Genomic DNA, 15,083 nt, shown 5'->3' on the forward strand with positions numbered 1-15,083 from the left:
TAGAAACGTAGCAGAGAATGCGTTGAAAATAAATTTCTGTAATAGTAGAAAATACCTCTAAGAGCAGTTGAGAGGATTCGGTCACCGGTATAAGTTCTGGGAATTTTGTTTGTTTGCTTATGTTTTGTTTCAGTGAGAAAGAAAATGATGACTATTGATGCTGGATAGTACATTGTGATAATGGTACTAAATTGTAATTATTATAGTGGTGATAATAACTTGCAGACCCTCAGCTATAGTGAAAGACTCCCTGTTCAGGTAGTGTGCAGAAACGTACCGAGAGACTCATCTTGAAAATCTGTCAGGTTTGTGGACAGTGTTTTGTTTTGGGGTTATTCTTAATTGTGTTGGTGTTGCTCTCATTATTTTCTGCTCCTGTAGAGGTATATGTGGCCTTTATTTTGGTCGGGAAAATAAGTTTGGGGAGACATACAGGCTGTTTACTTGTTCTTATTTATTTTTACAGCCTGACTGGCACCACGGTCCCCGATCTCATCGTTAGCACGCACCACCAGATGTGGCTCCTCTTTCAGACAGACAGTGTCAGCAACTTGCTGGGATTCAAAGCAACCTATGAAGGTAATCCAAGCGTCTCTCTCAGAATTTACCTATTTTAGAAGGATCAGGGATGAGATGGGTACACTTGTTGGGGAGAAAAGTAAGAAGCTTCTCTAAATATATTAAAGCTCTGTAGATTTTTTCTTAAAACTGAAGCTTTGCTCCAATAAGAACAGCTTTCACAATTTCTTTTCCAGGAAAGCAGACTGGGTGGGTAATGTTTCATTGCCATGTCATCTGCTTTGTTGGAAAAGGGTTGGTGCGTTTCAGCTGATGGCAACAGACTGTGTCTGCGAGAGAAAATGAGATCAAGTCATCAGTGGTTCCAGGAGATTAGCGGTATCAATGGCTTTAAACTTTGACTGGTCTGGAGTATTACCAATGAAATAAAAGTTAATGCTGGGATTTTTCAAAAGAAACTCATGAAATGCATTAGGATGTGAATGCTGAATTCTGCCGTACGCTTCTGTGCTTACTGTTGTCGTGGGTATTTGCAAAGTTAGAGGCAGTGTGGTGGAAAAGTATTCCTTCTAACTCATGTAAGTGACTCGTGATTCAGCTGAAGCTTTTCTTAGATTCCTGGTTTGAGTTGTTTTTAGATTTCTCCAGAAATCTTCCTCTTGTGCCTCCTCGTTTGGTGGGAGCAGCTGGGGTCCCTCCCCTCCTCTGCGAGCGCTGCTCTGGAGAACGTGCGCTCCTTCCTCCGTCCGATGCTCTCCTGCCTGCGCAGGGGCAGCTTGTTCCCGTGCTGCAGACACACGGGGACACTTCCACTGCGATGTCGGCTGCTTTTTGGTGGTGGTGTCATCTTGAATCTATTTTCAAGGCACTTGAACGCCTTTCGGTTTCCTCTATGGCCCGCCGATGCAGGGATGGCTGTGTCTTTTGGCTCTGATGTCTAAAAGCACATCTTCACGCATATCTTCATCCAGACATGGGGACCGCACCTGGAACGTCTGAGTACCAGCAGCTTCCACTGGCATCAGCAGTAACATTTACATCTGTTTCTTTCAAAGGCCCTAAATATACATGAGACTTCATTCATTTTTAAAAGCGTTGCCCTGGGACTGACCATGTTTCAGGGAAGTGTCACATTGTGGCCAGGCCGGGACCTGCCGGTGGCGGTACTGCTGATTGATGCTGAAGTGGCAGCAGTTGGGAGCCTGCAGGGACCTGACCTACCAGAAAACCCGGCTGGGCTAAATGCCGGCGTGTCCGGGCCGGCTGAGCAGTACCTGGAAGGGGGAACTGGGTCGGGATGCTGGAATATTTACAGGGCTGTGGGACCAGGTCAGCAGAAAAGTCACAGAGAGACAGACAAGAGAAAATGGAATTGAAAGAAGGAAAAGGCAGATCTAGCCTCACTGTCTAGGGAGCATCTCAGCGGTACTATTGCAGCGTTATGGGCTGCGACTGCACCAGCCTCAGCGCTTGCTCTCTGCGGTACCTGTGATCTCTGTCTCCAGCCCCGTTTGTCTGCGGCTGATCCTCGGCCGGCCGGCGGAGTGTGCCGCTGCCCCCCTGCCTGCCCGCTGGGCACGGGCAAAAGCACTCGCCAGCTCTGCTTTGAGATCCTGTCTGATTTGTTAATCTCATCCAGAGGGCAATGTGGACGTATTCTTTCAGTCTCTTGATAAATCTTACATTTACCCTATAGCACAGCACATAAAGTTGCAAAGCACATGATATAGGGACTTCCTGACTCTGTTGTTCATCTTGTGTGAACTTTGGATCTATGAGGAGCGTGACTTTTTCCTCCTCCTGACTTGCTTCGATGTTACTGGTAGCTTGATCTATAGCAAGGCTGAGCTGCTTTTGCTCCCTGTGACCTCCCCAGTGCTTCTGGGCATCACCATTATCATTCATGCTGTGGAGTCCTCTTGTACGGACCTTCCAAAGTCAAATGTGCTTCTCCCTTCCCTACTCATCAGCTTGGCCTGTGCAGGTGCTGCCTGTTTTGCTGTACTCTTCTATGTCCATAACCTCCTCGAGAAGACAAGAAGGGGAGAGTTCTGGCTGTGCTGTCCCCTGATGAGCCTTCAAGGAGGGTCCCTTCTCTGGGGACTGTCTGTCGTCCTTTGTGTGCACTGGACGTGGAGGCTGCTCTCTGCCTCTTGTTTGAATCTTTTCTCTTTTTCTCGGCATCTTTGCAGTTTTTGTGCAGCAACGTCTTGACCTTGGAAAAGGGATTTGTGTATGAACAAAGAAATACAGCCCCTGCCTGAGGTCCGCGCTGGCGCTCTCCTGAGGTTAAACTAACCTCCAGCCAGCCAGGTCCATAAAACTCTCTCAGTTTTTGCAAATGCTTTGAGTTACAAAGCAAGAGACATTTAAGTAAGAGGCAATTAGCACTTGCCAAATGCATTATGAAATTATATGCAAGTTCCTAACAAGTTTCAGTACCAGTTTTATGGCCACGCTTCTTCCTAATTGTGGGAGGAAAATTACAGCTAATGGAGCTATATAAAGTCAAGACCAAAAATCTGCCTAATAGAAGGGCAGAGTATTGCTTATAGAGTATGTTTTAATAGCCATCTATCCTAAAATTTGTAAGTTTTAGTGTACGTTTGAAGAGTAATGCAATCATCAAGCCTGTTGCTAGTGCTGAAACAGTTACGCCTTAGAGATTTATTGGTGCACAGATTGAAGGACCCATTGGAAGGAACGTGCTGAGGAGGGCAATGTGCCATCAGAGTTTTAATATACGGTTCCTGAGAAGGGAGAGCCAACCGGGTCCTTTTGCTGCACTTGTGAGAAAAGAGAGAGCAGATTTGAACCAGGGAGAGCACAGCAACCCCAAGGTATCTGCGTTCAGGTTTTTCCAAATCTGCACTGCAAGAGTGCAGCAAACGCTCCGCGGGTGTAAATCAGTGTGACAGCATTGATTTTCAATTAAGCCGTGTCAGTCTTTACCAGCTGAGGATCTGGCTCATTAATGTTCATGAAGATTACTTCTAAATCTCCCAATGTCTCAGCTGCAGCCACTTTTATCCTTTTAAACAGACATTCTCTCATAATAGTGAACAATGTTTTTGGACTTCCAGCGCTTGTCAGAAGAAATTTGTATTAAGCTCCACTTTGCTGGAAATGTCTTTTCTTTCTCACAACTATAGCGAGCTGATTGATGCTGCAATTTAGTGCTTGACTTGTGAGAGGGTTTGCAGCCTCCTGGGGTCCTGGGTCTTATCTTCTCCCTTCTTTCCTTCAATCTCAGCTGACTTCTTCTGAGAATACCTTCCCCTTAGAGCAGCCTGGTGCCTTCCGCAGCCATCCCGACGGTGCTTGGGAAGTTCCCAACCCCTTGTAACAGTTGGGAATAAGTAATTCCTTCAGGTAACATTTTGAAAAGGTCTGGAGAAATTTAGGGTTCATTGAAGAGGATTCAGATTCCCCTGATCTCATCCACAGTCCTTCTGCAGTTATGTTCCGCATCAGTGGACTGAAGATGCCGGATCCTCCTCGCAGGGGAGGGCTGGGGGAAAATGCGTTTCTGTTACTGGTGAGCTCGAGGTTATTACAAGCAATAGTATAAAAGTAAATCAATAGTTCAAAATTCTGTGGTAAGAGACAGAAATATTAAAACATGAAAAAATAGAAAAGCCAGATTTTAATTTAGTCTTATATATTTCTAATATAAAGTAATAATTTAAAATTAAAACTAGATTTATAGACACACTAATCTAGTTTGGATTTCTGTCGGAACTGGGTTAGTTTGGGTAGAGCTGACAAAGGTCGCTGTTCCGAACTACCAGCGTGCTGCAGGCGGGGGATGATTACACAATACTTACTGCTGAAGTGCTGAGTAAGCGTTTGGCTCCGGAGAGCTTAGCTTTAGAGCTGAAATTTAGCCCCGTGGTGCTAAGAGGCTTAGGAGCTCTGCAGAGCTGGAGCCTGAAGATTTCCTCTGCTGACCTTTCTGGTTTTAATGAAATCGATGCTGCCCAGGGTGTTCGGTGGGAGCGCTGGCTGGGTTTCCACAGCTGCTTTTACGTACATGTTCTATAGAAATACCGAACTCTCTATACAGGTGCCTGCGGGCAGGCTGCATGCAAAGGTGTTCATACACCTGTATATATGTCAAGTTGAGAACAAACAATCTGAAACTAGTGCTGCTGCTGCTGTTCAGAGTTAGCTTTCCAAGCGGAGGCGGTGCCCGGGCGGGAGCACTGCCTTTGATTTTTGCCGAGGGAAATACTCTCCGGTTTCCCTGGGAAGCCCAGATAACGTGCAGGTAGTTCTCATTGAGTACGTGTATTTTTATTTATTTACTTAGGTTCTACATTACCCAACCCCCCAATATTGTTGATGGTGGAAGTCTGTCCGAAAACTTAGTGTTTATATCTTTCCTACTCTGCTTTTCCATTAAATGTATTGACTCGTGTCATAAAACACTAGTGCTGATATACTGCTGAAACAACAGACGTGAAGGATTTTAGCTTATGATGTGGTGACCTGAGCTGCTCTCGGGGTCACATTACTCGTAGTTAAGTCCCGTAGAAACCTTAGTGGGAGGGGTTTGGTGTTATGGCACAGGGCTGTAATGAGCCTGCTGGAGTCACTCTCTGCATCTGCCCTGCAACCGTGGTTTAGGCGGGAGGGATGTGGCAGCGACGTGCAGAAAGGGCTTTCTTCTTTCCTCTTCAGATCCTTTTTTCCTCATTGTTGCACTCAACAGAAGAACTGGGCGATAGAAACTCCCCGGTCCCGGTTCCTTCAGGTACTCACCTAACACTATCGGCTTTCATTGGTTTCAGCAAAGTTAACATATGTACGAAATAACACGTGTGAGGTTGAGTCTTCTCTTCTTGAGGGTGTTTTCTGACCAGGGATAACATTTGTGCGATATCCTCAGGTATCGCCTCGAAGTGCTCACAAACCCCACACCTTGTGGATATTTTTTCCCAGGTACTGGAGTTCCGCTAGTGCAGTGCTTGCAGCTCCCAAATCCCCGTTTTCCTCCAGAGCCGAGCCAGGCAGGAGCAGCAATTCCCACGGAACCCCAGGAAGAGAGAGCGGCCTAAATTTTGGGTGCCTGCGGTGTTTGTGGGGAGAGGAGCGGAGAGGGGGTGTTGGCGCTCCCCAAGCCAGCTCCGTGCCCACGCAGCCGGAGGGTCCCCCTCTCATTAGTCACTCCGGAAGCGTCGGCTGCCCCCGCTGCGCGGAGCAGAGGGACCCGCTGTCCCCACCCACCGCCAGAAGACAAATAGCATAAACAGCTGATGAAAAATTTCTGGTGAAACAGTTTCTGTTAGAAAATGCTGTTTTGTCAAAATCTTCTCTGCATGATATAATATTTGATGGAGAAGTTTTGAAAGATTCATTTCAACTGGTTTCATTTAAATAATGTCAAAACACTTGATTTAGATGTTCTTGTTTAGTTTTGACTTCTATTATTCTAATGTGGAAGTGATTTTTACTTAAACATTCATCAGGAGAAATGTTTCAACCTTATTGAAGTAACATGTTTTGATATTTCTGAATCACTCATTTTTGGAATTTCTGCCCTGCTAAATATTTCATGAATTTTACTATGTGGGAGAAGAAATGTAGGAACCCAGGGGATTTTCTCAGGGCAGAAATTCCATTTTCTGACCTCTCTAATGTAATAAAATGTGCTAGCTTTGTTTGTGCGCTGCTAAGAAGGAGGTGACGTGCATGGTGGAAAATGCGAGCTCCGATTCTTCACTGCTCTCCCATTCTTAAACTGGTGATTTCACTCTGTCTGTAGAGATGTTCCGGCCGGGTTCACGCAGTGTGACAGAAAAGGACTACAGGAGCTGGCAAGTGAGGGGGGAGCCCTGGGAGGGAGGAGATCATCCAGAACATCTCTGTTACCTTTATTCTTTCTCAGCAGAGGGTCGAAGGGAGGTATTTTTCTCTGCTTGTCTGCATTTTTTCTAAGTATCTGGTCGCCTGATCCTGTCCTCGGTTCACAATGAATATGCTGAACACCTGTAGCTCCCTTTGGCTTCCGCAGTATCTGGAGCTGCTTAGCACGTGTGTCCACAGCCCCTCGGTGGGGTTCCCGTGGCCACCGTCCCTCCGGAGCCACGCAGAGGGCAGCTCTTCAGGTCGGTGAGGAACCTAATGGCAAAACTCCTGTGGGCTTTCGGAGGACAGGGCTCCCTCGCTGGAGTCGGGTGTTGGCAGGAATATGTTGCGTGTCCGTGTGTTAAAGAGTTTTGTTGCTTCTCCGCAGAGGAGCAGCCTGAGAAGTGCAGGAACAGGCTGCCCAGGGCAGTGGTGGAGTCGCCATTCCTGGAGGTATTTAAAAGACAGGGAGATGTGGTGCTGAGGGACGTGGTTTAGTGGTGGGTTTGGCAGTGTTGGGTTGATGGTTGGACTTGGTGATCTTCAAGATCCCTTCCAACCGAGACAGCTCTATGATTCTATGATTCTGCTCCTCATACCCAGTGCAGGGTACGGGGTGGGCTGGGAGGTGACCGCATGGCTCGCCCTGGCCCTTCACACGGTGCGCGGCGCTGTAGGCGGTGGCTGGAGTGACGTATGTTCGTGTCCGTCTCACTGACCGCGTACCGGCCAAGCGGCCCCAGCGCATTCGTGGGAAGGTGCCCCAGCACCGAGGGACAGCGGGAGCTGGAGACGCTGGGTGAAAGGTGCCCTGCAGGACACCTTGCCGTCAGGGGGTGTTTGCTGGTGCTGTGTTTCACGACTTCAAGGTGGGGGAAGGAAAGGAATATCAGAAATTAATTTTTAAGGGCTGTTGACTTGCAGCAGAAAGCGGTACTGGTTTCCCGTGTCTCTGTCAGGACACAATGATACGTGCTTAAAATATGCGTGCCACCCTTTGATCTTGTTCTTATTTCTTGAGTTTTAAAGCTGAATTTTCTTTTCATGATTTGCACTATTTGTTTCCTCTTTTTTTCTTTGGAGACCAATGTACAGTGCAGTGCTACTTTAATCATAGAATCGTAGAATGGTTCAGGGTGGAAAGAACCCATCCAAACGGGTTTTTTTTGTCCCTTATGTGCAAGTACGAATCTTAAACATTTGGATTGTTAAGTCTGTGGGAAGATACGTAAATATCGGCAAACTGTTTTCACTGACAGGCAAAAAAAAGAAACCTATTTCATGAAAACTTTAATATTAATATTAATTTATGCTAAATTATTTTTGGGATGCTTCATTACGTGGCAATGACTTTTTAGTTCAAGATGCATAAAGCAGCAGCAGAAGTCGGTGCCTTGTTGTGACTTCTATTCAAAATACACCTGTATCTAAGTTGCCTGAAGTCTGAATAATAATGAGGTGCTTGTTGTTATTCAAAGCAAATTGGAATATTAGATGGAGTAATGCAAATCTCGGATTATGTGATTTTCCTCTGTAAAGAAAGTGTCATAAAAGAAGTTTCCAATTTGGTGTAAGAAATTGAAAACGGGAAGAAAAGACAGCGAGGCTGATCATAGATGATGGGGATAAAAACAAGAGAACGTGGAAGACGAGATGAATGTGAAGCAGATAAATAATGTGGGAGCACTAAGGATGCTGTGAAGGAATGAAGTTTGGTAGCTAATAGTGATACCGAGCAGGGGCCCTTCTGAAATGAAATTGTACAGAGCAGAAGATAACAGAAAATTGTGTCCGTGATTTACCTGAAGTCAAAACACATGTGCAGCAAGAGATTAACTGTGTGTTTCGGTGCAATAAGGTGTCAGCTGTCTGCGTCGGGACCACACGGAGGAATGGAAGCGGGGGTAGGAGGGGAGGGAGAGACAGCAGACATGGCAATCCAGCGATACCATCCCAGCTGCGTCCTCCTTGCCAAAGGAGGCGAAGCGCTGGTCCCATTGAGCGGCACGCGCTCTCTCTGTCTCAGAAGAAGTCCTGGAAGCGGGTGCAGAGGAGGATCTCCCTGGGTATCGCTGTATTTTTCGTTTAGTTCATAGAACCATAGAATGGTTTGGGTTGGAAGGGACCTTAACGCTCATCTAGTTCCAACCCCCGGCCCTGGGCAGGGCCACCTCCCACCAGCCCAGGGTGCTCAGAGCCCCGTTCAGTTGTGATTAATTGAGGGGTGAGAAAGCATTAGGAGAGGTTGTCAGGGCTTTTCAGGGACAGTGGGAAAATCCGTGTGTTAAAGACGGGTCTCAGCTGCATTCGACGCCGCTGCGGAACCCCCCTCCCGTGTGAGGCGGTGCGGAGGGGACCGGTGCTCCCTCGGGAATGCCACGTCTTCGCCGGAGCGCGGGCAAGCAGCACAGGGCACAGCCGTACGGCCGGCACCGCGCCAGCTCGGCCTCAGCCCCTGTCCCCACGCAACTTCTCTTTTCTTTCTTTCAGAGATCGACCAAGGGAGCTGCGGCGATCCCGGCATCCCGGCCTACGGCAGGAGAGAAGGATCCACGTTTCGCCACGGGGACAGTTTGAAGTTTGAGTGCCAGCCTGCCTTTGAGTTGAAGGGACAGAAAACAATTACCTGCCAAAAGAGTAGCCAGTGGTCTGCTCAGAAACCAGTTTGTGTTTGTAAGTCAGTGAGGAGACAGCTCTAAAATCTCTTCGTGTTGTGGTGAGGTGGTCACGTAAACAATATATTTGTTCTCTGCGCTCGGTAGCCGGGACAGGGCCACTTCTCGTGGTGGCAGAGGTGGCACCAAGCTCAGCATCCCTTCCCTGAGGCGTGGGGGGAGCTCGCTTTGGCCCTTGGCTCGGCCCAGAGGGGGTGTGCAGGGGGCGCCGGGGGGCTGGTGGAGCCGGAGGATCTCCCTGGGTATCGCTGTATTTTTCGTTTAGTTCATAGAACCATAGAATGGTTTGGGTTGGAAGGGACCTTAACGCTCATCTAGTTCCAACCCCCGGCCCTGGGCAGGGCCACCTCCCACCAGCCCAGGGTGCTCAGAGCCCCGTTCAGTTGTGATTAATTGAGGGGTGAGAAAGCATTAGGAGAGGTTGTCAGGGCTTTTCAGGGACAGTGGGAAAATCCGTGTGTTAAAGACGGGTCTCAGCTGCATTCGACGCCGCTGCGGAACCCCCCTCCCGTGTGAGGCGGTGCGGAGGGGACCGGTGCTCCCTCGGGAATGCCACGTCTTCGCCGGAGCGCGGGCAAGCAGCACAGGGCACAGCCGTACGGCCGGCACCGCGCCAGCTCGGCCTCAGCCCCTGTCCCCACGCAACTTCTCTTTTCTTTCTTTCAGAGATCGACCAAGGGAGCTGCGGCGATCCCGGCATCCCGGCCTACGGCAGGAGAGAAGGATCCACGTTTCGCCACGGGGACAGTTTGAAGTTTGAGTGCCAGCCTGCCTTTGAGTTGAAGGGACAGAAAACAATTACCTGCCAAAAGAGTAGCCAGTGGTCTGCTCAGAAACCAGTTTGTGTTTGTAAGTCAGTGAGGAGACAGCTCTAAAATCTCTTCGTGTTGTGGTGAGGTGGTCACGTAAACAATATATTTGTTCTCTGCGCTCGGTAGCCGGGACAGGGCCACTTCTCGTGGTGGCAGAGGTGGCACCAAGCTCAGCATCCCTTCCCTGAGGCGTGGGGGGAGCTCGCTTTGGCCCTTGGCTCGGCCCAGAGGGGGTGTGCAGTGGGCGCCGGGGGGCTGGTGGAGCCTCGGGCTCTCCTGTGCTCCCCGCTCGACCCTCTGCCCCACCGGCGCTCTGCGTCAGACCCCTCCTGCAGAGACAGCAGGGCTCTGGTGTCCGAGACAGGAGACGTGGACGCAAGAAAAACAGTAATTTAAAACTTGATTCTAGTTTTGGCCACTTAATTTTCCTTCATTATCTGACAACATTCGGGCTCCCTGCTGCTGGACCTCGATTTTTAATTTGTTGCACGAGTTCTCAGCAGAAGTCGGATGTCCTCAGTAGTGACTGAGGATAAAATTTTCATATGTAAATGGGAGTTACATGCACAGTCCCCACTGGGTTTTAATGGTCTCGCTGTCCTTTGAAGATGTGTTGGGCAATCTGCTTTATTCTATCGACGGAACCTTCACTCCAAAACAATATTGTATTTGGACATTGCCAAAACTCACAAAAGTATCTATGTTTCCCCCAATTGGTGACAAGCAAACTCTTCTTTTTGTCTCATCTCTACAAGTGTGTGCCTTTGAACGGATACTGTGGTCTTTGGGCAGTGAGACTGAACCGAACAAAAGAATAGGAAAGGAAAATTCGGTTGAGCAACAGACAGAGGACAAAAGTGTGGGAAAATGGATAGCGAGAAAACAGAAATGTGAATTTTTAGAATTGTGTATTCGCTATGCAGATAAATAGGTAATGTTGGTGTTAGGTACTCCAGAACAGAATGCTCGTTTGTAGAGTGGCAGGACTTGATCCGTACCAAAGAGATGACCCAGCTGGGGGCGAACCCTGGTCCTGCGGAGCCGAGTTTGGGTTCTTCGGGAGCTGCGGGAGAAGCGGGGGTGTTACCGTCCCTACACCCGCAATTTAGGGGAGAATATGGGAAACCGGTTTCAAGTAAGTGCCTTTCTTTTCAAAGACTAATTGAAGCTCTGACCGTTTGAGACTGTCTGTTTGGGGAAAGGAAGCAATTACTTTGGGAGTTTTGCCTTTTCCAGATGCCACGACTCCCTTCCTACTTGGTTTTCTGTATAAGCTAATCAGGTAAAGATGCTGATGAGGAGAATGGAGTTTCCCTGGTTATCTTTGAAGTGGGAAGTGTTAGACTGTTTCGGTGCTTAGCCTCAGAAGTTTGGAGGTTTTTTTCATTTCCCAGAAGTTCAGATGGATTTGAACAGCTGATGGTTTGGTTGAGGTTTTTGCTGACAGTTTGCAGTGAGACTAAACCCACAGTTTGTGCCCAGTCCGAGAGGATCGGATCATAGTAGTATAGAAAGGAGACTGCCAGTAAAGTGGGATTATTTTTTTTTGTAGCTAGATGTTGAACGGGGGCATCAAATCGAGCCCCAGTCAGCAGTCCATGCAGAGCATAGCACAGGCATGGATCGTTAAGTGAAAATAATGCCATTGTATTCTGGTTTTTGTGGCCCTCCAGCTTCGGATAGTTATGAATCAACAAGGCAACAAGTAGGTTGTGGAAAAAGTATTTCATAACCCTCTCTGTACCTTTACTCCCCTGCCTTTATTCTAGACAGCATCATATTAGTGTGCATGAATCGGAAGAGGTGACATGACAAAATGTGTAACCTGGCATGAAATCTGTAGTGGGATTAGTGACAACTCTCTGTAAATGTTGGGAGACCATTAAATGTGTTGGGCATGAGGTGGGAAAATAAGGTAACCTGATTTATGTGCTGCTAGTTGGAATATGCAAACAATTCAGTGCCTCTGATTCTGGCTGCAAACGCGTGACAAATGCAGACAGAGATTAAACAGCACACTGTGGTGCATCCTGCTGTCCTGAGCAAATGATTTATGAGCAGACAGAATTTATTGTGGAGAACTCATTTCCTGGGGCATCGATGACAAAGCAACACAAACCATTTAAGTAATGCATCTGCTTATTGCAACGGGTTCTTAATTCATGACTGTCTGTGCCTTCACGATAACAGACCTTCCATCTTCATCCTCTTTGTTGTCATTGCATCCCTTAACAGTCCAGGGTGAGCACAGAGGGCACTTGAGAAACTTTGCAAGACTTCTTAGTGCGTGTCTTCTGCAAAGCCCTCTCTAAGGAAGGCGTCCCTGGCCCTGCTGCGTGTGTTCAGGTTATCTCTGACGAGCCGAGATACTTGAAACAGCTACGCTGGAGCCTGGGCCCCTGCCCTGGGTGGGCAGCACAACCATCCATCCGTCTGCTCTGAGCTTCATGTCCGCTTGTGTGCAGTGTGGGGGGGTGGGTGTCAGTGACGCCTGGGTACCGAACACCTCTTTCTCCCTGCTCGTCAGCACCTCGCGCTGCTCGAATCAGCTTTGTCATTACTGGTGCTCGCTCTGACACTTGCATTTTCAAAGCCAGCGGACTGTGGTACGTGTCAGGGGGAAGGCAGTCCTCACAACCTGGGAGAACCTGAGCCGGTGCTTTCGTGCAGAGCTACGTTCGGTTTTCTTGAAGGGCAGCAAAATGGGCGTAGGGGAGATGTCGTGTGGATAAATGTTACCTAAGGAAAACTGTTGTGCTGCTTAGATGAGGTTTGTGCTCTGATGTAGGAACTCATAAGGGATGTAATACTCAAACTGAAGTCTAGAGTTACCTGTGGCTGAGGGGATTATTAAGCTTATGAACGGGGAACCAGCCCATAATTACAGCTATAACAGGAAACCAGTGAGTTGTTCAGTTACTGCAGTGAGAAGGATGATGAAAGTCTGGATGGCCGTAGTCGGGGAGCCGCGCGTTTCAGTAGTGCCATAACTTTCAAATACATGGTTGGAATTACTGTTTAAACGTACTCCTGTATAGTAGAGAAAAACTCATTATCTGAATTTTATGTGAACTACTGCAGCAGAAGGCCCTGCTACTAAACATTTTCTATGGCCAAAACTTGTTTCACAAGGTTTATGTTTCCTTGCTAAGGAAAGGAAGAGCTAACATCCCCTTTGCAGGGGGATAGTGCTCTCGGAGGGCTTCTGCAGCAGTTCAGTAAGTCTTACAAGGTTCTTTGCTCTTCCTCTGCAGCAGCTCCCCTTCCCTCCTCCTCCCCCTCCCTGCAGCCCTGCCTCAGAGCGTCTGTGACCTACAGCTCCTGAGTTCTCACTCCTGCACCTTTAGCCGAATGGTTGACACGTGCCAAGCGGTGCCATCGTTTTCCGTGATAGATTATGGCATAAACTGTCCTGACAATACATGTCCTTCGTAACCATCTCACTGAATAAAGGCAAAGTCTGTGCCTTGTTTTAACTCTCCTCTGCCAGTTGCTCTGGGAGAGTCATTTCTGAAAACAACTGACTTTCCAATACAGGTTCAGTTCGTTGAGCTCAGGCTTGCAAACTTCAAGTTTTCCGGACCCGTCACATATTCTAAAGGTAAATAAAACGTAGTGAAAGAAACCAGTATGTACATGTTGATTGCAGCGCATCAAGCAAACCTGAGGGTGGAGGTTTCGGCACTGAACGGAGGGGGTTTTGTTTGGCGGCGCTTGACTGCAGCCCCACAAAGGCTGGCGATACTGCGCGTGGGTGCGGGTGCGTATACGCCTGTGTGTGTTTGAACGGAGGGGCCGTCGTGTGAGTTGGGCTGTTCCGGAGTACTTCTGGATTCCTCCTGACACTTCACATCCATTGATCTGATAGACATTCCCGGGGTGGTGGTGCTGCTCTGCTCTTGCTTTAGGATCTGCATTAGTTTCCAGTGACTTTCTTTTTGTTGTGTTACTGTGAACTGTCTCTGTATTACAGACCTGCTTACAGCAGTAATTGTGCATAATATTCCTCTAAAGAGAGCAGAAGGCATTTCCCCAAGCATTTCCAATTGAAATTATGTTAAATTGTGTGTTTGCTTCTCTGGCTTTGGAGCACACGTTATGCTTTCTTCCCTTCTTGTTCACTTGAATACCTCAACCACAGCCCATCTCTCCTCACCGGTTTGCTCAGGATCGCGGGGAAGCAGCAGATCTGCGCTGCCTTGTTGCGAGTGGTGCGTTGACTCTCTCTGACCGAACTGAGCACCAACAAAACCCTTCGCGTTGCTGAGAGTCGCCTTTGAGTTGGCTCCAGCAGGAGATCGGCACAGCCCAGTGTCCCCCGTCCTTCCCCGCGGGTGTACGGCACTGGCACAGTCGTCCTCTTCAGAGGCATTATGATTTTTCCAATCTTTTGAACATGTGATTTTCCTTAATAGCAGTATAAAATCTCTCTTCTCCTTAGTGGTAATGACTCTTTTTCTTTTTTTTTTTTTTTTTGTTAATCCCATATGGGCCGATTATACCTGCTGAATAGTCTTTGCTCCTCTTTGAAAGAGTACGAATTTTCGTTTTGAGGCGAGTGGCCAACCTGTGGTGTGCACTGTCTGGTACAAACATGCAGGATTAGCAGCTGGAAATGCAAAGTGGAATAGATGTTTTCCCAGCAATCTACGGAACAGAACCGTGTACTTTCATATCGCTTGACAAGTTTTTCATTTAGCTCTAAATTAAATTGTCAGTTGTTCATTATTTTCATTCTTTCTTTCTTTCTTTCTTCTCTTTTCTTGTTTTCCTGCCCACTATTCACAGCAACCTATGGAGCCTTCCCTGTGAAGAGTAATTTGGAGAAAAGTGTGTCTCTTAAGTTAGCAGTGATAAAACCATAGTTTGCCTTTTTAAAAACAATAGCTTTTTAACAGAGAGGGTAGTTAACCCTTGGAGCAGTCTGCTGAAGGCAGTGATGGGTTCTCCATACCAGAACATTTATAAATTGACATTGGAAACTCCTTTCTGGAGATCTGTAGGAAACAGGAATTGTTTCATAGTTTGTATTAAGGGGGTGGGCAGGTAGATGATTAGAATGATCCTTTATTGTCCAATAATTCTTTAATCAGAAATTACAGAAAAATTTCTTGTGGAGGAATTGATATTTTTTTCATTAAAGGGAGTTTTTTAGATGTCTGAACTGTAGCATAAGCTCTCATTCTTCCAACGAAACCTGATCCATTATCTGCTCTTTGTATTACTT

General features: G+C 47.6%; 1 protein-coding gene across 1 annotated transcript in view; it reads left to right on the forward strand.

The window, feature by feature from the left end:
• The window catches only part of CSMD2 (CUB and Sushi multiple domains 2), a 308,452-nt gene that overhangs the window by 164,758 nt on the left and 128,611 nt on the right, over positions 1-15,083 (forward strand). Inside the window, 2 exon segments of the mRNA XM_009890603.1 lie at positions 467-579; positions 8,860-9,042. Of these exon segments, the coding sequence (XP_009888905.1) occupies positions 467-579; positions 8,860-9,042 (296 nt within the window).

Source organism: Charadrius vociferus, unplaced genomic scaffold (genome assembly GCF_000708025.1).
Source record: "Charadrius vociferus isolate BGI_N301 unplaced genomic scaffold, ASM70802v2 scaffold1578, whole genome shotgun sequence".
In the NCBI taxonomy this organism is placed as follows: domain Eukaryota; kingdom Metazoa; phylum Chordata; class Aves; order Charadriiformes; family Charadriidae; genus Charadrius; species Charadrius vociferus.